This window comes from Podarcis pityusensis (genome assembly GCF_964106645.2).
Source record: "Podarcis pityusensis genome assembly, chromosome: 1".
Lineage (NCBI taxonomy): Eukaryota > Metazoa > Chordata > Lepidosauria > Squamata > Lacertidae > Podarcis > Podarcis pityusensis.
The window spans coordinates 121922327-121948291 of NC_138028.1; the positions used below are offsets into that span (position 1 = coordinate 121922327).

The 25965-nt window shown below is 45.7% G+C and overlaps 1 protein-coding gene across 1 annotated transcript in view; it reads left to right on the forward strand.

The window, feature by feature from the left end:
* PMS1 (PMS1 homolog 1, mismatch repair system component) overlaps positions 1-25965 on the forward strand; it is a 62345-nt gene that overhangs the window by 655 nt on the left and 35725 nt on the right. Inside the window, exons 2-4 of the mRNA XM_081023916.1 lie at positions 4645-4798; positions 8091-8273; positions 10032-10134. Of these exons, the coding sequence (XP_080880042.1) occupies positions 4667-4798; positions 8091-8273; positions 10032-10134 (418 nt within the window). The 5' untranslated portion in view covers positions 4645-4666. The remainder of the gene's footprint in view (positions 1-4644; positions 4799-8090; positions 8274-10031; positions 10135-25965) is intronic.

Genomic DNA, 25965 nt, shown 5'->3' on the forward strand with positions numbered 1-25965 from the left:
GCATGCAAATACAGTATTGCACATGGAATCACAGAATTGTAAAGTTGGGAGGGATCCGGGAGGGATCCACCAGGGTCATCTAGACCAACCCTGCAACGCACCTATCCTGCCCACAGTTGTCGCTTGAGCCATCCATTTTCTGGTTGTAGGAGTCAACTCCTAGGAGCCGAGGTCCTCTTCAGCACCCCCCCCCCCAACGTGGATGTAGCCAGGAGGGGCAAGTCCGTAAATAAAAATGCTTAACTAATAATAAATAAATAAAAATACTTAACCATTGGAGATAACTCGGTTCCGCCCATCCCACAACATAATCCTGAATATGCCCATGCCCCCCCAATAAAATATTTGAGGGGGCCACCCCATTCCAATTTGATGGGCCTTGCCATTCAAATGGTATGCATGCACCGTGTCTTGTGGTCAGTTATGCAGGGCAGGGTTTACCTGAGGGCCTCCCTCATATTTTATTCAAGTTGGCACCTTGGCTTCTGGTTAACAGACAGGCGCACTGACTCACTGCGCCGCGACGACCACCTTCACCTTTTTAATTTCTCTGTTGAAGGACGGGGGGTAGAATGCCCTTTCCACATTTTTTAAAAAGTGTGATTCTAGGTAAAAGAGAGCAAAAAAGGGAAAATTTATTGTGTAGTGAACGCCATCCACATCCAGAGCACTGTGGGATGCTGATCTTTAAAGCCCTAAATGGCCTTGGTCCAGTATACCTGAAGGAGCGTCTCCACCTCCATCGTTCAGCCCAGACACTGAGGTCCAGCGCTGAGGGCCTTCTGGTGGTTCCCTCGCTACGGGAAGCCAAGTTACAGGGAACCAGGCAGAGGGCCTTCTCGGTAGTGGCACCCGCCCTGCGGAACGCCCTCCCACCAGATGTCAAAGAGAAAAACAACTACCAGACTTTTAGAAGACATCTGAAGGCAGTCCTGTTTAGGGAAGCTTTTAATGTTTGATGGACTATTGTATTTTAATATTTTGTTGGAAGCCGCCCAGAGTGGCTGGGGAGGCCCAGCCAGATGGGTGGAGTATAAATAATAAATTATTATTATTATGGGATGTTTTGGCATCTTTCCTTCCCAGAGTAATAGCCCAGTCACAAAGCATGTGCAAGTAGGAAGAAAGGGGTGCCCATCGCATGGTGTGGGTCTGCTGTCAACAGGATTTCTTGGGAGTGTTAAATTGTGCTCAGGTTGGGACTTCCCATAGGCACCTGGTTGGCGACTGTGAGAACAGAATGCTGGACTAGATGGGCTGTTTGCCTGAGCCAGTGGGCTCTTCTTGTGTTCTTATGCATATCATCTGCAGATCGTAGAGTAGGAGGGGACCACAAGGGTCATCTAGTTCAACCCCCTGCAATGCAGGAATCTTTTGCCCAACGTGGGGCTGGAACCCACAGCCCTAAGATTAAGAGGCTCATTCTCTACCGTAGAGGTTTTCAACCTTTTTGAGCCCACAGCTCTCTTGACCAACTACATTCTTTCCAGTGTTAGAAACTGAGATATGAAAGCTAGAAGCTAAATGGCGCCTTATACCTAGGTTATGTGCGCAACAACGGAATGTCTAGGCGTGGCTTTTTTTTTAATAACAAGAATGCAAAGCTGAAAATGAATGAACTGCAGGTAAAATCTTAGGTTCATTTTTCACATGGTCTAAGTCCTCATCTGGAGACTGAAAAACAAAACAAAACCATGCTTCCCCTGCCTGCCCCCCCTAATATTCTTAAGAGGGTCTCTTCTACTGTATTTTTCGCTCTATAAGACGCACCAGACCATAAGACCATAGTTTTTGGAGGAGGAAAACAAGAAAAAAAATATTCTGAATCCCAGAAGCCAGAACAGCAAGAGGGATCGCTGCGCAGCAAAAGCAGCGATCCCTCTTGCTGTTCTGGCTTCTGGGATAGCTGCGCAGCCTGCATTCGCTCCATAAGACGCACACACATTTCCCCTTACTTTTTAGGAGGCAAAAAGTGCACCTTATAGAGCGAAAAATAATGTATATTCTTCAGAGAGTGGCTGGAAGTGGGAAAGCAGAAAAAGGTCCCCTTTTCCTTCCACTCTACGATTTTAATCTGAAACCTTAGGCGCAGTACTGCGCCCAGAGCTCAGAAACTGCTCGCGCTAATAAAATTCCCTGTCGCAAAACGCACCTAGAACAATGGGAGTTTCGAATGGCGATTCTTTCTGTGGCTCCCCTTTGAAAAAAGGTGCTCCGAATCTCAGGAGCTCAGTTACGTCACCCCACGCCTGCCAAGCCGTCATCTCTTCACCCCTTTTTTTTGGACACCCTCCCTTGTGGAGGGTTCCCTCAGCCCTGTCTCCTCTCCCCTCTCCTTGGGAACCCTCGCCTGCTTACTCCAAGGCCACCTTAACTCCTGGCCACCGGCACCCCCTGGCCAGCCGCAGAAGCACAATTTGCCAACAAACTGCTGCGTGTGCCTCTGGAGGCAGAGACATGAGAGGGCAGAGGAGGAAGGGAAGGAAGGAAGGAGGGAGGGATAGAGGCTGGTGCTGCTTGTGGCACATTTGTCCAGGATTCAAGGCACCCCAGTGTGCCACGGCGCACTGGTTGGAAACCACTGCTCTGCCAACTAAGCTAATTGGGTAAAGAAAGCCAGAAAAGCAGCCTCTGGGGAGGGAGGCAAAGGTTAGCCAGTACAGTGGTACCTCAGGTTAAGTACTTAATTCGTTCCGGAGGTCCGTACTTAACCTGAAACTGTTCTTAACCTGAAGCACCACTTTAGCTAATGGGGCCTCCCGCTGCCACCGCGCCGCCAGAGCACGATTTCTGTTCTCATTCTGAGGCAAAGTTCTTAACCTGAAGCACTATTTCTGGGTTAGCGGAGTCTGTAACCTGAAGCGTATGTAACCTGAGGTACCACTGTACTGTTCCAGGCCAGTACCAGGAGCGTGGGCAACGCCTTTGAATCAGTGTGGTTGCATTCAGTCATTGGCTGGTCCAGTTTTTGCATTTAACAAACACACAGTGAGAGGGCATGGCGTATAATAAAGTGCATGGAAGCGATGGAGTAGTCGCTGTCCTCTTCATAGAGCCAGGTTTAGGGACCTGCTATACAAAGGGTGTGTGGGACGCGGGTGGCGCTGTGGGTTAAACCACAGAGCCTAGGACTTGCCGAACAAAAGGTTGGCGGTTCAAATCCCCGCGACGGGGTGAGCTCCCATTGCTCAGTCCCTTCTCCTGCCAACCTAGCAGTTCGATAGCACATCAAAGTGCAAGTAGATAAATAGGCACCGCTCCGGTGGGAAGGTAAACGGCGTTTCTGTGCGCTGCTCTGGTTCGCCAGAAGCGGCTTAGTCATGCTGGCCACATGACCCGGAAGCTGTACGCCGGCTCCCTCGGCCAGTTAAGCGAGATGAGCGCCGCAACCCCAGACTCGGTCACGACTGGACCTAATGGTCAGGGGTCCCTTTACCTTTACCTATACAAGGGTGTGCTGTAAGGTTACCCCACAGGACATTGGGCACACATCACCCAGTCAGACACAAGGGCCACACATTGTAAGAGCACCGCTGGATCAGGCCAGAGGCCCATCGAGTCCAGTAGCCAACCAGATTCCAATGCAAGCAGGAGCTGAGAGCGACAGTGCCTTGCTCTCCCCACTGATGGTTCCCAGGAGATGTTCTTCAGAAATGTGTTGCTTCTAATACTGTCCTTCCATAGTGTCCAAATAATGGCTCCCAGCAGACAGCCCCCTCCAACTTTGCCCAACATTGGACCACTTCTGTATAGCAGGAAGGCTTGATAGCCTCACTGTGAAAAGAAATGGAACATGTTTCTTTTTTAGCAACCCAACCAAGATCACACTACTCATACAAAACGAGAATATAGTGTGTATTCTTTCAGGGACATTCCTTCTATGTTCAGTCTAAATCACTCACCTCAACGGATGAGCTTTGTTAGCTACTTTGGATTGACTGCCTTGGACGTCAGTGGGATGTTTTGTGGGGGGTTCTGTGTTTGAATATACCGAAATCAGTGTTTTGTAGATCACAGTCTATAAATAAATTTATATTGTGATTCTGCTCTTGAAAATATATCTACACATTAAAAAACACCCGTACATAATCTCAGTGTCTCCAGTTACAACTGAACACAGTTGTCTCTGGGGTCTCACACGTTCATGTTAACCCATGGTTGGCTTAGCATGTCATGCAATCTGGGTCACAGTCACATTCTTACAATGCTAAGCTATGTCTGAACTAGTCTATCGACGACAAAAGAGACGTCTTTTTTTTTTTTGCAATGCAATATTGAAAATATTCAGCAGTGGGTCTTTGGGTTGTTAACCTTTCCCTCCCCATCGACCCACTTCCATCAAAACCTGAAATTGGTCCCTGAAGATACACCAAGCGTTACAAGAACACAGCTGTCTATATTTGAAAGGGATGGCCTACATTTTTTCCACTAACAAATTGATATTTACTGACGTAGGCTCTGATTATACATGCAGTATGCAACAGGTACTGAGTTCAGTTGAACGACACCTGCAATTTAACATCGTTTCATGCTTCTGTCTTATTTTATATTTTACTCCAGTCACTTCTGTGTTGGAAATGAGCAATATTTTTTTTAAAAAAAACTATGTTCATAAAATTGTGCTATTTATATTTCCCCACTCAGATTTGATCCTGAAAGCCTGGAAATGAAGCAATTGGCAGCAGAAACTATCCGGCTGGTTTCGAGTTCGCAGGTGATAACGTCTGTTGTCAGTGTGGTTAAAGAACTATTAGAGAATTCTTTGGATGCTAACGCAACAAATGTTGATGTTAAATTGGTAAGTCATATTAAGCTAAAACTGGAAAACGGATGGGAATACAATAATACTCATTTTTTATTGCATGAAGGTTTGAATAGTGCATTCTTTCATATAGTTGTGCTTTAAAATTTCACAAAGACATTTCTGTCAACATCTGGTTTATACGGATGTATAGCTTGAATTCACGCAGGCACCATATAAATCATTCTGAAGTTCCTTAAACCTGCCAAGCGTAAGGAAATTGAACTTTGCTGAAATGCAGATTCCTTTGTTTGTGTCTATGATCTGGAGATGTTGGGTTTTGGCTGGTAAGTTCTTGATTGAAAATGTGTGTGTATAATTTTGGAGCTCCCTATTGAACTCAAGATTTCATTTTGAAGGGAAATCATATTTTTGCATATGACTATTCATGTGGGATAATTATTAACATTCAGTACATACCCAAAAATAATAATTGTTCCACTGAGTGCGTTAGAATATGATTTGCAATTATTATTTTTTAATCCAAAGTTCCAGATAATATCAAATCACTGAAACAAGTTTGTGGACTGGTTCTATGACTTCTGTGGGGTTAATCATTTGTTTGTTTGAGGATCACAATTTACATTTTACAGACTTTGCTCACTTGAACGCTGTTTACTTGAAGAAAGCTTTTGGTAGCCTATTTAAAAACGGAGGGAGTGAATGGTTTTAGGAAGGGGTTGACAATAAATGTTTTCTGAAACATAGAGGTCTCTGCTTTGCCTAAAACATATTTTATTTTCATTTTAAAAAAAAAATCCTTGCAGCAGCAGCAACAGAATTCCTCTTAAAATACTGCACCCAGTAAGATCAAATGCTCTATTTTCTGAAGGACATATGAGGAGTCTCTATGCAGAGGCGGTAGATTTGTTGAATATTCAACTATAATAATAATAATAATAATTAAAAAAAAATTTATTTATATCCCGCCCTCCCCAGCCGAAGCCGGGCTCAGGGCGGCTACCAACAATCAAATAATCCAACAATCAAATAATCCAACATTCTAAAAACATTTCATTATAAAAATTAATTAAAATCAAATTAATGGCAACCGTTAAGCAAAATTCTGTGCAGGTTGCCAGAGGAGGGAATCAGGCTGGGCCCTGACCAAAGGCCTGGTGGAACTAATAATAATAATAAAGCATAGATTTATCTCTTATTGCTTCTTTTGTCTTCCAAAACACTATTTTCAGGTTGTTTGCACTCCTCAAATACTGGAAAGGGAGGGGGGGGTCATATAGAAAAAGGCAACGAGTTGCTGTCTGCTACGCCATAGGTCTGGACTAGATCCAATGGGCTTACATTACAGGACGGTGGATTTTAGTTGCAAGCTGGGAGGAACATCTTGATGGCAATTTGGAAATGAACCAGTTGTCTGGGTGGGGTGATGGGCTCTTCATTGCTGAAGGTCTTTAAGAAGATCTTGGATAGCTGTGTGTTGAAATTATGGCCCTTGAACCGAACAGGGTTTAGGATCAGGATGAAAGCCATGGGACCCACGTACCCAGAAAAGGGTAGCGTAGAGTCCAGGCGCAAATCTACAAGGCACATTGCGGTAACCGTGTGCCACCAGATTCTCTGCATATCTGTGTGTGTTTCATAAGTAGGCAGTAGGCTTTCATGTGGGATTGATTAGCAAGGGAATACCAGTGTCAACAAATATAACGTGGAAAACAGCCCTGAGGAATTACACATTTTGGATCCCAAGGTATATACACGTGAACCTCTACAAAAAGCAGGTTTCCCAAGATTTCTCTTGTATGTTGCTGCTCCTTTTGACAATGTGGATAATCTGGTTTAACTTGCCTTCAGGACTAGCAATCGAAACCAAAGGGGATTGTTTGAGAACGCAGAAGTCTTTCCAGATACAGTGCCGGCTGATAATTTTCTGAACTTTGCTTGCAGTCTTTTGCTTTGTTGAAACATTTAATAGATCGCACTTCTGCAAAAAACAAAACAAAAAAACCAAACCCCTGAAGCATTCTAAGAAGCACTAATAGTTTGTGTATGATTATTGGGCCCATGGGCCTATTTGCAAACTGAAAAAGCCGTTGTGTCTGCTGCCTACATGTTGCAGCCATGTACACACAAACACACTACAATATGCGCACTCACCTAAGCCATAAGGCTTGGAAAAACTGTTTTTGCTCTCCCCCCCCCCCCCCCCAGTTTAATGAGAGGAAGCGGTTGATCTTCCTGAAGAGTACGGGTGAGGAGGCAGCTGAACTATGACCACACACACACTGCAACAGTTAGACTTTGGGGGGGGGGGGACCTTCTACTGGAACCAATACAGTCTTACCTTGGTTGATGAACGCCTTGCGACTCTAACGTTTTGGCTCCTGAATGCTGCAAACCCGGAAGTGAGTTCTCTGGTTTGTGAATGTTCTTTGAAACCCGAACGTCCTCCGCGACTTCCGATTGGCTGCAGGAAGCCGCGCCTTGGTTTGCAAGCATTTTGGAAGTCCAATGGACTTCCGGAACGGATTCCGTTCGACTTCCGAGGTACAACTGTATAGGACTTTTCCCAAGCCTAATTGTAGCAGGAGAGTGGTGATTTTTTTGGGGGGGGGGTCACATCTGGGGAGGAAAGGGTTAATTGTGATCCTCCCCCCCCCAAAAAATTGTCCCTCTGCAGTTGTATTTGGGTTTGGAAAACTCTGTTATTTTGGTTCCAATAGAAGGGTGTTGTTGTTTTTTTTAAAAAAATATCCTTATGGATATGGGACACAGGTGGCGCTGTGGGTTAAACCACAGAGCCTAGGACTTGCTGATTAGAAGGTCGGCGGTTCAAATCCCCGTGACAGGGTGAGCTCCCATTGCTCGGTCCCTGCTCCTGCCAACCTAGCAGTTCGAAAGTACGTCAAAGTGCAAGTAGATAAATAGGTACCGCTCTGGCAGGAAGGTAAACGGCGTTTCCGTGCGCTGCTCTGGTTCGCCAGAAGCGGCTTAGTCATGCTGGCCACATGACCCGGAAGCTGTACGCCGGCTCACTCGGCCAATAAAGCGAGATGAGCGCCGCAACCCCAGAGTCGGTCACGACTGGACCTAATGGTCAGGGGTCCCTTTACCTTTATCCTTATGGATATGGGCTAACATTTCATCAGAATTAATTTCCGTAAAATTTGTGGTACACCATAAATTGTGTGCATGATTACAGGCCCTGTAGCCTATAAAAATACATATATTTTTGGAGCTCTATGACAATTATGGATATGATATGTATTGAGAAGAGTTAAACAGTGTCTGGTTACACACCTGATGTGTTTGTGTGTGTTCTTTTAACTAGGAAAACTATGGTTTTGATAAGATTGAAATCCGAGATAACGGTGATGGGATCAAGGCAGCGGATGTTCCTGTTGCGGCTGTGAAACACTACACTTCAAAAATAAGCTCATCTGAGGACCTTGAAAACTTGGCAACGTACGGTTTCCGTGGTGAAGCTTTGGGTTCAATTTGTAGCATGTCTGAGGTAAAAGCCTAACATAGTTTCAGGTGCTTATTTGTTTGTAAATTATTCTGGATTGGCCTGAGTGCAGGTGTCTCAGGCTCTGTTAGGTTCAAATATTCCATAGTACCTTATCACATTTCTACTTTCCACTCTGGGTACCATGTGTTGCCTTCAAACCTAAACTTCTGGATTCAGTGTAGTTAGAAGATGCTAACAAGGACACACCCATATACATACAACATCCGTCAACGGAACTTAACCTCCTTGCGCAAAACAAGACGACAGACTTGCTCTTAAGATTCTCTTTGTCTTAAACGACCTTGGCCCAGTGTACCTGAAGGAGCGTCTCCACCCCCATCGTTCATCCTGGACACTGAGGTCCAGCTCCGAGGGCCTTCTGGTGGTTCCCTCCACTGCAATAAGTGAGGTTACAGGGAACCAGGCAGAGGGCCTTCTCAGTAGTGGTGCCCGCCCTGTGGAACGCCCTCCCACCAGATGTCAAGGAAATAAACAACTATCTGACTTTTAGAACACATCTGAAGGCAGCCCTGTTTAGGGAAGTTTTTAATGTTTGATGTTTTATCATGTTTTTAATATTCTTTTGGGAGCTGCCCAGAGTGGCTGGGGAGGCCCAGCCAGATGGATCGGTTATAAGTAATTTTTATTATTATTATTATTATTGATAAAGTAGCACAGATTAGTACATGGTGTGTGCATAAAGGATGCTAATTAAGGAGAGGCGGCGGCGGCAAGGAAATGGGTATGGTGTTTTGTGTGGAAGGGAGAGCGAGGAGGACAGAAAAGGGGCAAAGAGGGTAATGTGTGCATGTAAATGTGCGCTGCACAAAAGCAGAGAGAATATGACTGGGACTGGGGTGATATATCAGTGTATTGTCCAAAACTGGTTTGAAGTCCATATTGTGATGCCAGTTTTGTAATTTTTGACCTGGCAATATATCGTGAATCGTGATTTTTGCATAACACACACACACACAATGTGAGAAAAGGCTTTTCTCGATTCCCCCATTAACTCGTATCGGCTCAGCTCTTCCCTCCTGCCTCACGCAAGAGGCAGCGAATCACAAGAGCAGGCGCCAGCAAAAATCACGATGTGGGAAAAACCACAAGCCCAGCCAATGCTCTGTCCTTACCTCAGACATGGTGATATATCGGTATATTGCGACATTTGGTTGGCGACATATTGCGAGGTTGAAAACCAGGTCTCGCCCAGCCCTAGGTAAGACACGGAAATAGGGGGTGATCAACGTGTAAGGGAGAGTTGAGGAAAACTGAGGAGGAGGGTAGTGGAAAAAGGAGTAAAGGTGAAAATGGAGAGGGGTGGAGAGGGAGTAGGAGGCATGGGATTGGGTTCGAAGATAAAAGGGTCTGCAGAAGAGGAGGTAGGGGGCGACCTCACAGCTACGTAGAAGGTGAGAAGGGTGTGTAGCAGCTGCAATGTGTGGGGGGAGAAGGAAGTGGAGGATACAGGAAGCTACCCATAAAAGTGGTTTGGGTGCAAGGAGGGTTGCACAGAAGGAGCACATGGGTATTGGCGTGAAGGTGAAAACAGGTGCACAGTGGGGCTGCAAAATGGAAGAGAGAAATCACTTTGGGATTGGCAGGGGACAAGTGAGCTGAGTTGTCGTATGGGGTAGCCAAGGGGAAGCTCCAGGCGATTAGTATGTGGGAAGATGGCAGCAGGGGTTGGCAAGCAGGAGAGCAGCCTCTACCAAATGATTTTGGAAGCTTCCGTTTGACGCCAGCACCTTCCGCTTCTAGGTCCTGATTACAACCAAGACCGCTTCTGACGATTTCAGCACCCAGTACCTGTTGGATAGAAGCGGTCACGTGACTTCTCAAAAGCCGTCTCATCTCGGACAAGGTAGGGCTGTTAACAGGATTTATGGGGAGGAATTCAGTATCGCTCTCTTTGGACCATTCCATCTGCAGGAGCGTTTCGGCTGGCCAGAGAAAACAGTGCCTTTGCTCTCCTCCCATCGCGGGCTGGGCGGGGGTTTCGGGGGGAGAAGATTGGGGGGGGGAACTATGTTGCCCTAGTGGGAACCCTTGGGCTGGCTTCCACTTGCACTGGGTTAATTGAACCCAGGCCATTTTCAATACCGTATTGGCCTTGAATATAAGCCGTACTTTTTACCCCCAAATTCCAACTGTGAAAAGTGAAAAGTGTGGCTTAAATTCGCGACCTTACCAAAATTGGCTTTTACGACATCGGTGCTGAAACATACATACGGTAAAACGGAACAAAATAATGTTGTTGTTTTTTTTTAATATATATTTATTCAAGTTTTTCAATACATGAACATATTTAAACAAATAACATTAATTATTTGACATCTTTTCATCATTACTTTGGACTCCCCCACGCCTCCCGCACACACTTACATCGTTAAGGAATTATTTCCAAACAAATTATCATTTTGTTCATAGTCTTGGATTTGATCATTAGCGTATAGTTTAAACTTAAGTCTAATTTAGTGGTAGACAATTACTTCTACTCTGACATCCCAATCAACATTCAGCCAAATTACAATACTTTTGCAGATAAGTCTTGAATTTCTTCCAGTCTTCTTCCATCCTCTCTTCTCCCAAGTCTCGAATTCTGCCGGTCATCTCAGCTAATTGCATATAGTCCATCAGCTGCATCTGCCATTCTTCCAGCGTAGGTAGATTCTGAGTTTTCCAGTTCTTAGCAATCAGTATCCTTGCTGCCGTTGTTGCATACATGAAAAATGTTCTGTCCTTCTTTAACACACTCTGGCCGACAATGCCCAAGAGGAAGGCCTCCGGTTTCTTAGTAAAGGTGTACCTAAACACCTTTTTTAATTTTTAACTCTTATACTCTCCCAAAAGGCCTTCACTCTGGGCAAGTCCACCAGAGGTGAAAAAAAGTTCCTTCATTTTCCTTACATTTCCAACATTTATTGTCAGACGAATGGTATATTTTGGCCAATTTAACTGGGGTCATGTACCATCTATATATCATTTTCATTACATTTTCCTTCAAAGCATTACATGCAGTGAAGTTCAGCCCAGAGGTCCATAACCTTTCCCAGTCTTCAAACATAATATTATGCCCAATATCCTGTGCCCATTTTATCATTACCGATTTGACCATTTCGTCTTGTGTGTTCCATTTCAGCAACAAATTATACATCTTTGAAAGTACTTTAGTCTTAGGTTCTAACAGTTCAGTTTCCAACTTTGACTTCTCCACCTGGAATCCTAACTTTTTGTCATTTTTAAATACTTCTTTAATCTGAGCATAGTGTAACCAGTCTCGCACTTTATCTTTCATTTTCTCTAAACTCTGCAATTTCCAATTGTTACCATCTTTTTCTAATATCTCCCAATATTTTGGCCAATTGGCCTCCATATTGGCTCTTTTTCGGGCCTTAGCCTCTAGGGGTGACAGCCACCTCGGAGTTTTATTCTCCAATAAGTCTTTGTATCTTATCCAGACATTAAATACTGCTTTCCTGACAATATGGTTCTTAAAGGCCTTGTTTGTCTTAACCTTGTCATACCATAAATATGCATGCCATCCAAATGCATTATTAAAACCTTCTAAATCTAGTACATCCGTATCTTCAAGAAGTAGCCAATCTTTTAGCCAGCAGAAAGCTGCCGCTTCGTAATACAGCTTTAGGTCTGGCAGGGCAAAGCCCCCTCTTTCTTTCGCATCCGTTAATATCTTAAACTTAATTCTGGGCTTTTTGCCCTGCCAGACAAATTTAGAAATATCTTTCTGCCACTTCCGGAAACACTCTGTCTTGTCTACAATCTGTAGTGTCTGAAACAAAAATAACATTTTTGGCAATACATTCATCTTGATGGCAGCTATTCGGCCTAACAAAGAAAGTTTTAATCTTGACCAACTATCCAAGTCTCTCTTAATTTCTAACCAGCATTTTTCATAGTTATCTTTAAATAAACTCAGATTTTTTGCTGTTATGTTTACCCCTAGGTATTTCACTTTCTTGACCACCGTTAACTCTGTCTCCCTCTGAAACCGTTCCGACTCAGTATCTATCAAATTTTTCCCCAATACCTTGGTTTTTTGTTTATTTAATTTAAATCCCGCCACTCGACCAAAGTTTTGAATCAATTGTAATACTCTTTTCGTACTAGATTCCGGCTCCTGTAATGTCAGAACTAGGTCATCTGCAAACGCTTTAAGTTTATATTGTTTCGCTCCGACCTGGATCCCTTCCACCAGCCGATCCCCTCTAATCATGTTCAGGAGCACTTCCAGAACCGAGATAAATAGTAGTGGGGAAATCGGGCAGCCTTGTCGTGTACCTTTTTCAATTTTGAACTCTTCTGTAACCACATTGTTAACTATCAGTTTAGCCTTTTGTTCTGAGTATATTGCCTCAATCCCATTCTCAAACCCCCGTCCCACTCCCATTTCTTTTAGATTCCCCTTCATAAATTTCCAGGATATGTTGTCAAAGGCCTTCTCCGCGTCTATAAAGATTAAAACTGCTTTAGTGTTTATGTTTGTTTGCAAAAGTTCCAGTATATCTATAATGTTCCTTGTATTAGCATACATATGTCTACCTGGGAGAAAGCCTGCATGGTCTTTATGAATTACTTCATTTAGAACTTTCTTGAATCTACGTGCCAAGACATCTGCAAATATTTTGTAATCCACATTTAAAAGGGAAATGGGACGGTAGTTCTTTAGTTGTGTCTTTTCACTTTCCGATTTTGGTATCAATGTGATAAAAGCTTCTTTCCATGAATCCGGCGCCCTCTTCCCCTCCATAATTTCATTGCTGACCTCCAACAATGGTTGTATCAGGTAGTCTTTCAATGTCTTATAGTAGGTGGAGGTCAGCCCATCTGGCCCTGGCGATTTGCCCTGTTTCATGTTCTGGATGGCCTGCTCAATCTCTTGTCGTGTTATTTTACCATTCAAAATTGTTTTGTTTTCTTCTGACAGCTTTGCTAATCCATTTTTCTCCAAGAATTGTTTAATCTCAATTTCATCTTGTGGCCCTTGAGTATATAACTTTTTGAAATATTTCTGAAAACACTTTCTGATCTCTCCAGGGTTCTGGATGCTTCTTCCTTCAATCTCTAGGTTTGTTACCGTATTTAGTTTTTGTCTCTTCTTCAACTGCCAAGCTAGCAGTTTTCCACATTTATTAGCCGATTCAAAAGTTTTTTGCTTCATTATTTTAATCTTCCATTCTATTTCCTGGTTTATCAATTTAGAATATTGTGCTTGATAAAGTTTAATTTCTCGTAGAATCGGCTGGGACTTTGGGTTAGATCTTAACTTCTTCTCTAGCTCTTTAATTCTTTCCAAAATTTTGTCCTTCCTTTCATTCTGTGATCTTTTCTTTATGGTATTCTGTTGTATCAGGAACCCTCTCATCACGGCCTTGCTTGCGTCCCATATAGTTCTTTTTTCCACCCTGGTGTTCATATTAACCTCAAAATGGTCCTTTAGATTTTTTTGGGCCTTCTTTACAATCTCTTGATCTCTAAACAGGCCATCATTCATCTTCCATCTAAAGGAGCCGGTTGGGATCAGTGTCATGTCCATTCTCAGTGCGTTGTGGTCGGAGCATGTCTTTGGGCAGATTTCCACCTTTCTAATCTTAGGTGCCAGACTTCTAGTTATCCATATTTGGTCGATTCTTGTCCAAGTCAGTTGGGCTTCAGAGAAGAATGTTCCTTCTCTTCCCAGGGGGTTTCTCACTCTCCAAATATCAATCCAGTCCATATTGTCAGTCATTTCAAAAAAGGTCTTTGGTAGTCTTCCCTCTTTAGTAACTGTCAGGGAACTGCCATCGGAAGGAAGGGAAGTGAAAGGGCTCACACAGGTTGGGAGAGACTCAGCAGCTGAAGAGGGAACCAGTAGGGGGAGAGGAGCTGAGCTGAGGGAAAGGGAGCTGGAGGGATGGCTCAGAGACACTTCCAGCGAAAACAGTGGGGAGGTTTCAGGACCTCCTGTAGGGACACCCACTCCTCGCCGGAAACTGTCACGCAGAGAGTCCAGAAGACGTGTTTCCGTTAAGGAGCTTTTATGTTGGAAGCGATTCCGAAAGCAACCACTGTCGGAATCTGCCAGCGACTGACGGAGCCATGTTTAAGGGGCTCCGTTACAGACAGAGGTTTGCAAACTTGACCAAACTCTGAGGGACTAGGATTTTACACACAAGCAGCTCATCGTCCCATCACAGCATTCCGACAGTCTTCGTGAGCAGCTTGTGCAGGAGAAGGCATCATGAGCAACCCAGCCGGAACCGGAGAAGCAGGAGCTGGAGCGGGTCCAAGCCTGGAAGAAAGGTACCGGGTGTTGGAGGTCCAGCTAGCGCTGCAGACGGCGAGGCTTGAGGAGAGGAGGGCTCAGGATGCAGACAAAAAGGGGAAAGACACCCAGCTCGTCAGAAAGGTACCAGGATTGGTGCAGAAGTTTGGGGGGGAGCCCAAAGACTATCATGGCTTTCGGACAGAGATGCAATATGCCCTCAATCTGCAGTTTGATGAATTCCCTGACAAGGAATCACGAGTGGCTTTCGTGATTGGGCATCTTGAAAAGGGGGCGAGAGACTGGGTTAGACCCCTGATGGCAGCGAATAGTGACGTCCTAAAGGACACGATGAAGTTCTTTCGCGCCATGGATCTGATGTTTTCCAGCGATATTGAACAGGGAGTGGTCCGCAGACAGTTAATGGCTTGCAAACAGGGGAGCCGATCTGTCCGTGAGTACTGGACTGAGTTCACCATGTTGATCCATAAATTGGGGTGGGATCTATCGGCGGAACCCATTCAAATGCTCTTTGAAGAAGGGCTTTCTTCGGCTGTGAAAGACGAACTTTCCCGGGCGCCCAGGGCGGAGTCTATGGACCAGCTGACCAAATCAGCGCTGACCATAGGAGCGCGCCAGGAGGCGAGAGCATTGGAGAGGCGGGAAGGGAAGGGGGAACGTTGGAAGGAGTTCCGCATTCCAGACATTCCAGAGCCAACTTTCCCGCCGGCAGAGCCGATGGAAATCGGAACAGCGCGCGCGCGCGCAGTTTCAAAGCCCAGTGAGGGGGGAAAGAAGGAGGGAAAAGGCGCCCGGAAATGCTATCTCTGCCAACAGCCAGGTCACTTTGCCAGAGTCTGCCCCCAGAGGAAGGAATGGCAAGGGATGGTAGGAGCTGTGGAGGGAAGAGAGGAAGAAATACCGAAGCAAGTAAAAGCCAACGCCTGGCTGCCACCGTCGGGGCACAGCAGCCAGGCCAAAGAGCAGTGAAAGTGCCCACGCCAGAACCTCCTAAACCCGCCCTAGTGATAGAAGTGGCGCTAGAGCTGCCAAACGGACACCCTCTAAAGATAAAGGCGCTGTTGGACTCAGGCAGCTCCTGCAATTTCATGAGCAAAGAGTTTGCAGCTGAACACCAGATACAGACGATCCCTTTAAGCAACCCCCTGCAGGTGACCACGATCGATGGCAGGGAGCTGTTGGGAGGAGAAGTCAGCTTGCAGACCGTCCCAATGATAATGAAGGTGGCAAGGCACACCGAACTGATAGCGTTTAATGTGGCCACCTTGGGAGGAGCTCCCATTATATTGGGGATGAGCTGGCTAGCGTTACATGATCCGCTGGTGGGCTGGCATCAGAGAGTGGTTTCTTTTGGTTCAGCACATTGCTTAGAACACTGCAAAGAGGGAAAGGGTTTGGCAGGGGCCCAAGCCACCCTAGCAGGGACTGAAGTAACGGAGAACGTGAAGGTACCACGACAATACGCAGATCTCCGCGACGTCTTCAGCGAAAGGGAAGCTGACCAACTACCCCCGCATAGACCCTTTGACTGTCAAATCAATTTACTCCCTGGGGCACAGCTCCCTGTAGGCAAGCTGTACGCCATGTCAGACAGAGAGATGCAGGAGCTAAGAGAGTTCATTGACAAGAACCTGAAGAGAGGGTTCATCAGAGAGTCCAGGGCGGTGGGGGGCAGCCCAGTGTTTTTTGTGGATAAAAAAAACACGAACAAGCCGAGGCTTGTGTGTGACTTCAGGGCCTTAAATGCAGTGTCAGAACCAGTGGCTTTCCCTATGCCCAGGATTGACGACATTTTGACAAGGGTCAGGAAGGGAAAGATTTTTACTAAACTGGACCTAAGGGGGGCGTACAACCTGATACGAATAAGGAAGGGGGATGAATGGAAAACCACCATGTTCACCCCTTTGGGGGCATTTGAATATTTAGTTATGCCCTTCGGCCTACAAGGAGGCTCCGCGTGCTTTCAATCGTTTATGAACCACGTCCTGGGGCCTTTGCTTTACAAGAATTGTGTGGCCTTCTTAGACGACGTGTTGGTGTATTCTGAGAATGAGGAGCAGCATGTGAGAGACGTCAGAGAAGTGTTGAGCAGGCTGCAAGCCAACCAGCTGTGGGTGAAACTGGAGAAGTGTCAGTTTCATACCAAGGAGGTGGAATTCCTGGGGTATCGCCTGTCAGACAAGGGATTGGCCATGGATCCCGGCAAGGTCCAGGCGGTGCTGGAATGGAAAACACCCAAAACAAGGAAGGATGTGCAGAGGTTCCTAGGATTTGGGAACTTCTATCGTAAGTTCATCCGAAACTTTGCCCACCTGACGGCGCCCATTACGGACTGTCTCAGCAGTAAGAAGAAGTTCGTTTGGACTGAGGAGGCGGAGCGAGCATTTGAGGAACTAAAAAGGGCCTTCGCCTCGGAACAACAACTCCTGCATGTGGATTTACAAAAACCGATGAGAGTGGAAACTGACGCATCAGACAGAGCTATTGGGGCGGTGCTTCTGCAGCCAGGGAAGGAGGAGTCAGAGTGGAGACCGTGTGCCTTTTTTTCGCGAAAGCTGAACAAATCCGAGAGGAACTACACGGTGTATGACCGAGAACTACTAGCCATTCATGAGGCGTTCCGGAGATGGAGGCACCTGCTAATTGGCGCACAACATAAGGTGCAAGTGTGCACTGACCACAAGAACCTAGAGTATTGGAGGACGGCACGAGTGCTCAACCAACGGCAAGTGAGATGGGCCCAGGAGTTCTCCAAATTTAACTTTGAGATTTGTTACGTGCCAGGCCCAGAGAACATTAGGGCGGACGCTCTCTCACGCAAACCTGAATATTTGGAGGGGGAGGGAGCACCCGAAGAGAGACATGTCATTCCAGAGGACCGCTGGGTGTGTGGGGCGGCATTGGTGGGACAAAGAGAACTGGTAGAGGAAACAGAGAATGATGAATACGCCCAGAATAAGCTCAGAGGTCTTAGGGGTGAGGGAGAGGAACCAGGGGGTTTCGAGGAAAGAAATGGAGCTTTGTATTACAAAGGGGCACTGTATATCCCTGAAGGAGACTTAAGGGGGAGGGTACTCAAGCAGTTGCACGACAGCCCCACGGCGGGGCATTTTGGACAACACAAAACCATGTGGTTGGTCACCAGGGAATTTTGGTGGCCTAAGGTGAGGGAAGATGTACGGGAGTATGTAAGAGGGTGTGAGCAATGCCAGCGAGCCAAAGGGGAGAGGCGGGCACCGGCGGGGCTATTAGAACCCTTACCAACCCCAGAACGACCTTGGGAGGCAGTGTCGATAGATTTTATGACTGATCTGCCGAAGTCCAAGGGGAAAACAGCCATCATGGTGGTGGTAGACCTACTAACAAAGATGTGCCACTTTGTAGCCTGCTCGCATGCAGTCACGGCGGAAGAGACAGCGAAGTTATTTGTAGAACACATTTTTAGGTTGCACGGGGTGCCATTGAGGGTGGTCTCAGACCGAGGAAAACAATTTACTTCCAGGTTCTGGAGGAAGCTCATGAGCTTACTGCAGGTGGAGGTCAACTTTTCGACTGCCCGGCACCCTGAAACCAACGGGCAGGCGGAAAGAGCAAACGGGGTCCTCCAGCAATACCTGAGGTGTTATGTCAATGACAGAGAGAATGACTGGGTAGAAAAGTTGGCGCTGGCGGAATTTGCCTACAACAATGCCGAGAATGTGTCCACAGGGATGAGCCCCTTCTTGGCTAATTATGGGTGTCATCCCAGGGCTTTCCCAGGGGGAGAAGGGGAGAGATGGGGTGTCCCGGCAGCCGAGCATTTTGTAGAAGAAATGGAAGCAATCCATCGTCAGCTCCAACTCAACTTAGAAAGGGCGAAGGAAGAATACAAGAGGCAGGCAGACAAGAACCGAAGGGAAGGTGAAACCATAAGGGTGGGAGATAGGGTGTGGCTGTCAACCCAAGGGTTGCCGTTCAAAGGAGGTTGTAAGAAATTAAGACCCAGGAGATTGGGTCCCTTTGAGGTCATTCAACAGGTCAACCCAGTGGCTTTCAGGCTCCGGTTACCCAACCACATGAAACTGCACCCAGTATTTCACAGGTAGTTACTGTCACCGTATGAGGGGGAACGAGAAGGGATGGCCACTCGGGGACCGGTCATAGAAGAAAGGGAATGCAGCAGCCATGTGGCAGAAATCCTCGACGCCAGATGGAAGGGGGATCAGGTGGAGTATTTGGTAGCGTGGGAAGGAGAACCGGAGTCAGAAAACACTTGGGTAATGGCAGAAGATATCAATGACGAGGTATTGATAGAAACGTTCCATCAAAGGTTCCCAAGGAAACCTCAGCCTGTGGAGAGGTTCCGGAGGGAATACTTTGGGACCACCGATGAGGAGGAGGAGTTGGAAGGATTCTCGGAATCGGAAGGGGAAGGGGAGATGGACTCTGAGGAGGAGGAGTACTTCGAGACCAGGAACCGCAACAGGTGGAGAGAAGTGTTCGGGACATCGGAAGATGAAGGAAGTTCATTCCGGGGTTTTGCCTCCTCACCGCCCGTAGAGGAGGGGGCGAGAGGGGATGAAGGGGGCCCTGGAGGGGAGGTGGATGTCAGGGAACTGCCATCGGAAGGAAGGGAAGTGAAAGGGCTCACACAGGTTGGGAGAGACTCAGCAGCTGAAGAGGGAACCAGTAGGGGGAGAGGAGCTGAGCTGAGGGAAAGGGAGCTGGAGGGATGGCTCAGAGACACTTCCAGCGAAAACAGTGGGGAGGTTTCAGGACCTCCTGTAGGGACACCCACTCCTCGCCGGAAACTGTCACGCAGAGAGTCCAGAAGACGTGTTTCCGTTAAGGAGCTTTTATGTTGGAAGCGATTCCGAAAGCAACCACTGTCGGAATCTGCCAGCGACTGACGGAGCCATGTTTAAGGGGCTCCGTTACAGACAGAGGTTTGCAAACTTGACCAAACTCTGAGGGACTAGGATTTTACACACAAGCAGCTCATCGTCCCATCACAGTAACATTTTGATTCTGTGACTTATCCATGTTGGTTGATACGACTCCATTCATGTCTCCCATCATGATGATGTTGTTGTAATCCAGATAATCCAGCATAGTCTCATGCAATTTCTTATAAAAATCCGATTTTCCTTCATTTGGGGCATAGATTCCTAATATCAAAATTTTTTCTCCTTGATGTTGTATTTCTATTGCCAAAATTCTTCCATTTTCATCTTTAAACAGAAATTTAGGTGAAAGGCTCTCTTTTGCATAAATCACTACGCCTCTCTTTTTAACTGTGTCAGAAGATATAAATTCCTGGCCGAGTCTTTTATTTATTAACACTTTTCTGTGGAGCCTAATCACATGTGTTTCTTGTAAACAAATAATGTCCAATTGTTCCTTTTTTAAAATGTGAAAGATTTTTCTCCTTTTCTCCGGACTGTTGCAATCATTTATATTCCAGCTCAGAAGCTGCAGAGACATCCTGAATAAATCTGGTTATTCTTGCTGGGGTGGTACCTTGTTCTCCGGTCCTTGAGGGTCCAAGGGCGCAGGCTCCCCTGAAGGTTCGGGCCCTGGTGCTCCAAGTCCTTTGTGAAGATCTTCTCCGTGTGCTTCCAGAAACTTGTCTCTATCCTCCAATGTTCTAATTTTGATCTTTTTCCCTCTGAAAGTAAAAGATAATCCTTGAGGAAACTCCCACCTGAAGATAATTGAATTGCTCCTCAACAATCTTGCTAGTTCCGTGTAGTCAGATCTAAGGTCCAACAGTTGTTTAGGGATATCCTTGTAAAATTCAATTCTCTTATCCAGAATGTCCAGTGACTTCCCGTAGTGCAGGCCCAAAATCTTGTCCCTTTCCTCCTTGGATCTCAGTATAACCAAACAATCTCTGGGCTTCTCTTTCCTCCTAAATCTTCCAAGCCTGAAAGCAGATACTATTTTAAAGTCTTTTTCCTCTAACTTCCAAAACTTGGAAAATTCTTTGGTCAAAAACTCAATTAAATTGTCTTCTTCTACTTCTGGTATTGACCGTATCCTCAAGTTGGCCTCCCTGTTCCGCAGCTCTGTCATCAAAAAATGAATCTGATGTTCTCCAACTTGTTTGCTGAGTGGTCTAACTTCTTTCTCCAATTCTCCCAATCTTTGACTAGTATCCTCAGCCAATTTCCGGTTTTCACCTACAGCCTCCTTCAACTCTCCAATGGATTGGACATTCTGTGCAACTTGTCCAGTTAATCTATTCAGACTTTCTGTATTCTGGTCAATTTTAGCTGTTTGCAAATCAACCTTTCTATCCAAAGCCTCCAATTTTTCAAAAATTTTGTCTAAAACAGAAGCACTCCCTCCTGAGGCCATATCTTCCAAGTGTAATTCTTCCGTTTCTCCCTCCCCTGCCTGTGACAGGGAAGCCGCCTCTATCTCAGGAGGCAAAGTGGAAGGCAAAGCAGGCACAGATGATCTACGCTGTGAGGCCGCAGATAAAGTTAAGGTTGTTTGTTTGGTTCTTCCCCTTTTCCTTGTTCCACTCATTCCAAAGTTATCTAAAGACCAAGGTCAAACTGAGTTGTTCCCATGAGAATGTAGAAGCCCAGATGCAACAGTCAAACAGAGGGCCGGGAAAAGGAAAGTAAAACAAAGTCACTGCTGTAAGTCCAAAATCCTCTAGAGGGAGCTTAAAATGTCTTAAGGGAGAAAGTCAAGTCCAATTCAAATTTATATATCTAATTCAATATCCAACGACCTCCACAGAGTTAAATTTTTACAGAGTATACGTAAGGCAAAACAGTGTTTCAAACAGTGCCTAGACTGCAGATGTTTCAAAATAACAAGTTCCAGCTCAGAATGTTTCAAAGTCTAAATTCAAAGTATCCAATGTTGCAGACTGGTGCTCAGTTACTCAGGCAGCTCCAGCACCTGGGGTTCTTATTTAATTTGTAATCCACTGGTTCAACAGAAGAAAGATATCCTTGTTCCCAAATAAATCCAAAAGCCAACAGCTTAAAGTCTTTCTGCCCTGGTAGCTATTTTAAATAGGTGCCAGCAATTGGTTAAAGCATCGCTTTTAGTCTCCACTCCTCCTGTTCTTTGCTTTCAAGTTCAGTGTTAGCGGAAGACGGGCTTCCTGTTTATCGTCACTCCGCTTTCAGCCAAATTCTAAGTTTTAAAGGTCTCCGAAAATTCTTAAAGTCCAAATTACTCACGGGTTGCAGCTTTTCCGAATTTGAAAATTGCAGGAAGAAAGGTCAGCGCTCACCGGCAACAGCAATGCGGCTTCGCTCCGTTGATTGCGCAACGACCCACAGCGCCGCTACCCCCTCCGCGATCCGGAGCCCCTTACGGGGTCCCTTCAACGTTTTGGGGGCTGCTTCTGGCGCCCGCCGGGTCCCGAGACTACAGGCTTCTGCCGCCTGTAGTTTTCCTTAGTGGGTCTCCGCTTCGCCGTAGCGGACGACCCGTTTTCAGCGGAGCTTCCCTCTCCTTACCAGGATCGGGCAGCCATTGCCGATCGCGCCGCCTCCGGAAGTCCCGGAACAAAATAATGTTTTGTTGCCGATTTGCGAGCTTGATGCTGTTGTGCAGTTAATTCTAATGTCATTCATCGCTTTCAGTTGCGGGTCCTCTATAGGACCCATAGGATTTTCTTCTACATTTGCCATTTACGGGTGTGAGTGCCTGATATAAGGAGCGGCTTATATCCGGGTATTGACTTTTTTTCTCCCTCACCACTTGAATTTTAAAGGTGCGGGCTTATTTACAGGTGTGTATTCGGGCCAATACGGTATTTGAAGGGTTCTCTCCCCATATAATAATGGTAATAATAGTAGTATCAGAAGTAGTAGTAACAACAACAACAACAACATTTGTATGCCGCCCATCTGACTGAACCTATCCGAACTCTGACATCATCTTCTGAGACCCTTCTTCACGTGAGGTCTGGAGGGTGGCAACACAAGAACGGGCCTTTTCTGCAGTGGCTCCCCGTCTGTGAAATGCTCTCCCCAGGGAAGTCCGCCTGGCACTTTCATTATACACTGTTAGGCACAAGGCAGAAACGTTCCTCTTTCACCAGGCCTTTGGCTGATTGACATCCAATGCCCTTTTAAAATGTGATGGGGAGGAGGGGATATTAGGTTCTTCTTTTTTTATTATTTTCATTATGTCTTTTGTGTTTTTATACAGTGGTACCTCGGGTTAAGAACTTAATTTGTTCTGGAGGACCGTTCTTAACCTGAAACTGTTCTTAACCCGAGGTACCACTTTAGAAGAGGAGAAGAAGAAGAGTTTGGATTTGATATCCTGCTTTATCACTACCCTAAGGAGTCTCAAAGCGGCTAACATTCTCCTTTCCCTTTCTCTCCCACAACACACACACTGTGAGGTGAGTGAGGCTGAGAGACTTCAGAGAAGTGTGACTGGCCCAAGGTCACCCAGCAGCTGCATGTGGAGGAGTGGGGAATTGAACCCGGTTCACCAGATTATGAGTCCACCGCTCTTAACCACTACACCACACTGGCTCTCCTAGCTATAGGGGCCTCCCACTGCCCCCCTGCCACCGGAGCATGATTTCTATTCTCATCCTGAAGCAAAGTTCTTAACCTGAGGTACTATTTCTGGGTTAGCGGAGTCTGTAACCTGAAGCGTCTGTAACCTGAGGTACCACTGCATTGCGATTCTATCTTGTGAACTACCCTGAGACCTGCAGGTCTAAGGCAGTTTGCAAATTTTAATAATCATAATCATAATCATAAAGATGTCTCCAATCTGGCATGGCTGTCATGCTGGTGGAGCTGTGCCAGTTTAGCTGCCATAAGTTTGTTCTTGTATATCTCATGTAGTGGTAGCATTGTATCTTATGATTTCATTGGCAGAGAGGGCACTGGCGTGAGGACCTTCTGCCATATCCCATAGCCCCTCAGTCGGTGCAGCTTAAGCACAGGAGTGAAACCGTATTTTAAAATCCGGGTGCCCCCTCAACTAGCTTTTAGGGACGCAGGTGGTGCTGTGGGTTAAACCACAGAGCCTAGGGCTTGCTGATCAGAAGGTCGGCGGTTCGAATCCCCGTGACGAGGTGGGCTCCTGTTGATCGGTCCCTGCTCCTGCCAACCTAGCAGTTCGAAAGCATGCCAGTGCAAGTAGATAAATAGGTACTGCTCCGGCGGGAAGGTAAATGGTGTTTCCGTGCGCTGCTCTGGTTCTGGTTAGTCATGCTGGCCACATGACCCGGAAGCTGTACGCCGGCTCCCTCGGCCAGTAAAGTGAGATGAGCGCCGCAACCCCAGAGTCGTCCGTGACTGGACCTAACGGTCAGAGGTCCCTTTACCTTTACCCAGGGTAAGCTAGGCGCATCTCAGTTAATAAGATGTATTCTGATAATAGCAATCAGTCATCAATCATTTAATTTCCTATGATTGTTTAGTAGTAATAATAATAATAATAATAATAATACCTGGCAAGATTATACTCTAAAGATGTAACGTTTGTCATCGTGTTTCTACTACATAATCTGCATCTAAATAGATGTGTTTTGATGGCACACCACTTTGATTTTATTGCTGATTGCTGGTAGAGTCACCTTTTTAACAAATGAAAACCTCACCATGGTGCAATCCTAAATGTAACTTTATACGTTGCATCTATAAAGGGTAGGACTTTTAAGCTGGTACGGCGTGTACTTCGTAAAATAGAGTACCATGCTGGAATTTAATCATGGTGCGCGGAGAGTCGCCTAAACAGAAATCAGAGCAGTTAAATCTTAAGAATCTTCTTGTTAAATATGAGGAGTGTCTCTTCCATTTTGCTTGTAAATATGTTATTACTCTGATCATAAAACACTTGTGCAGTCATATCTGCTTGCACCTCAACTGTAAAGTCACTTATATAGCATCATGTTTTGGGGTGTTGTGCTAGCATTGCAAATGTTATCCTCCCTCCCTGAAAGATTTTCACCTGATACAGCAGTTTTAAAGATCGGCAAGTTGTTTGCTGCTTTGGAAAATTAGGACATTTTTATATCCTTTTTTATATATAAAAGGGGGGGGGGTTAAATCTTCCAAACTCTAAAATAATTGCACATTATTGCATTTAATCACGGACTTTGTAGATTTTATGCCACTCTGTTCCTAGATATTGCACTTAACATTTGGTTATGCCATGGTGTTGGGATGCCAACTTCCATCTATATTTGACTTTTATAGGGGTTTGTAAAATATATAAGGCTTTGGGTCCTAAGATGTGTAAGTGAAACTTGTACAGAAATTGAATGGGGGGGGGGATTTTGCATGAGATGTTTGACATGCACATGGGCACATGTAAATTCAAGTCAAGATCAGTTACTATATTAATTGTATTTCCTTTTGGTTCAGCAAATTTGAGCAACGTTTATCTCAAATGAGCATATAATCTCTTTAATAAGATCTGTTTTACATTCTGAAAAGTTTAGTCGTGTCACGGAGTTTTCCATATTATTGTTGCTTGCCGTTAACATGAAAAATAATGAGATTTAATTATATGAGACAGTGTAACCCTATATGTGTCTGCACGGTTCAGTGGGGCTTATTCCCAGGTGTATATAGAATTGCAGTCCAAAATGCTACAACTCTTTGTGGCGTCAAGTCATTTGAACATACCTGGAGACAAAGGATGGTATTCAACTAAATTTTACTCAGCATAGGTCCATTTACGCCATAGGCTCCCAGTACGTTTCCGAGCACAATTCAAAGTGTTGGTGCTGACCTTTAAAGCCCTAAATGGCCTTGGTCCAGTATATCTGAAGGAGCATCTCCACCCCCATCATTCATCCCAGATAGTGAGGTCCAGCTAGGAGGGCCTTCTGGCAGTTCCCTCCCTGCAAGAAGCCAAGTTACAGGGAACCAGGCAGAGGGCCTTCTCGGTAGTGGCGCCCGCCCTGTGGAACACCCTCCCACCAGATGTCAGAGAGAAAAACAACTACCAAACTTTTAGAAGACACCAGAAGGCAGCCCTGTTTAGGGAAGCTTTTAATGTTTGATGTATTACTGTATTTTAATATTTGGTTGGAAGCCACCCAGATTGACTGGGGAAGCCCAGCCAGATGGGTGGGGTATAAATAAACAACAACAACAACAACAACAACAACAATAATTTATTTAACTTGAATTATGTTCATTAATTCCAATGGATCAACTCTTGAGTAAAACCCAGTTGAATACCTGCAAAGGAATTCAACATCATGCTAAAATCATTGTTCTGTCAAGGAAAGATGTTCAAACTGCCAGAAGGAATGATCCCCTCTCTTGCCTCTAGCCCTTTACCCCCCCCCCCACATGCTGTTCTGGGGGTTCTCCGAACCCCTTCAGCTAATTTTGGGGGGTAGGGTGGGGTGGGAGGAAGCCCTGTTGCACAAGCAAAAGTCCTTCACAGGGCTTCCTCTGACAGGACTCATCAATT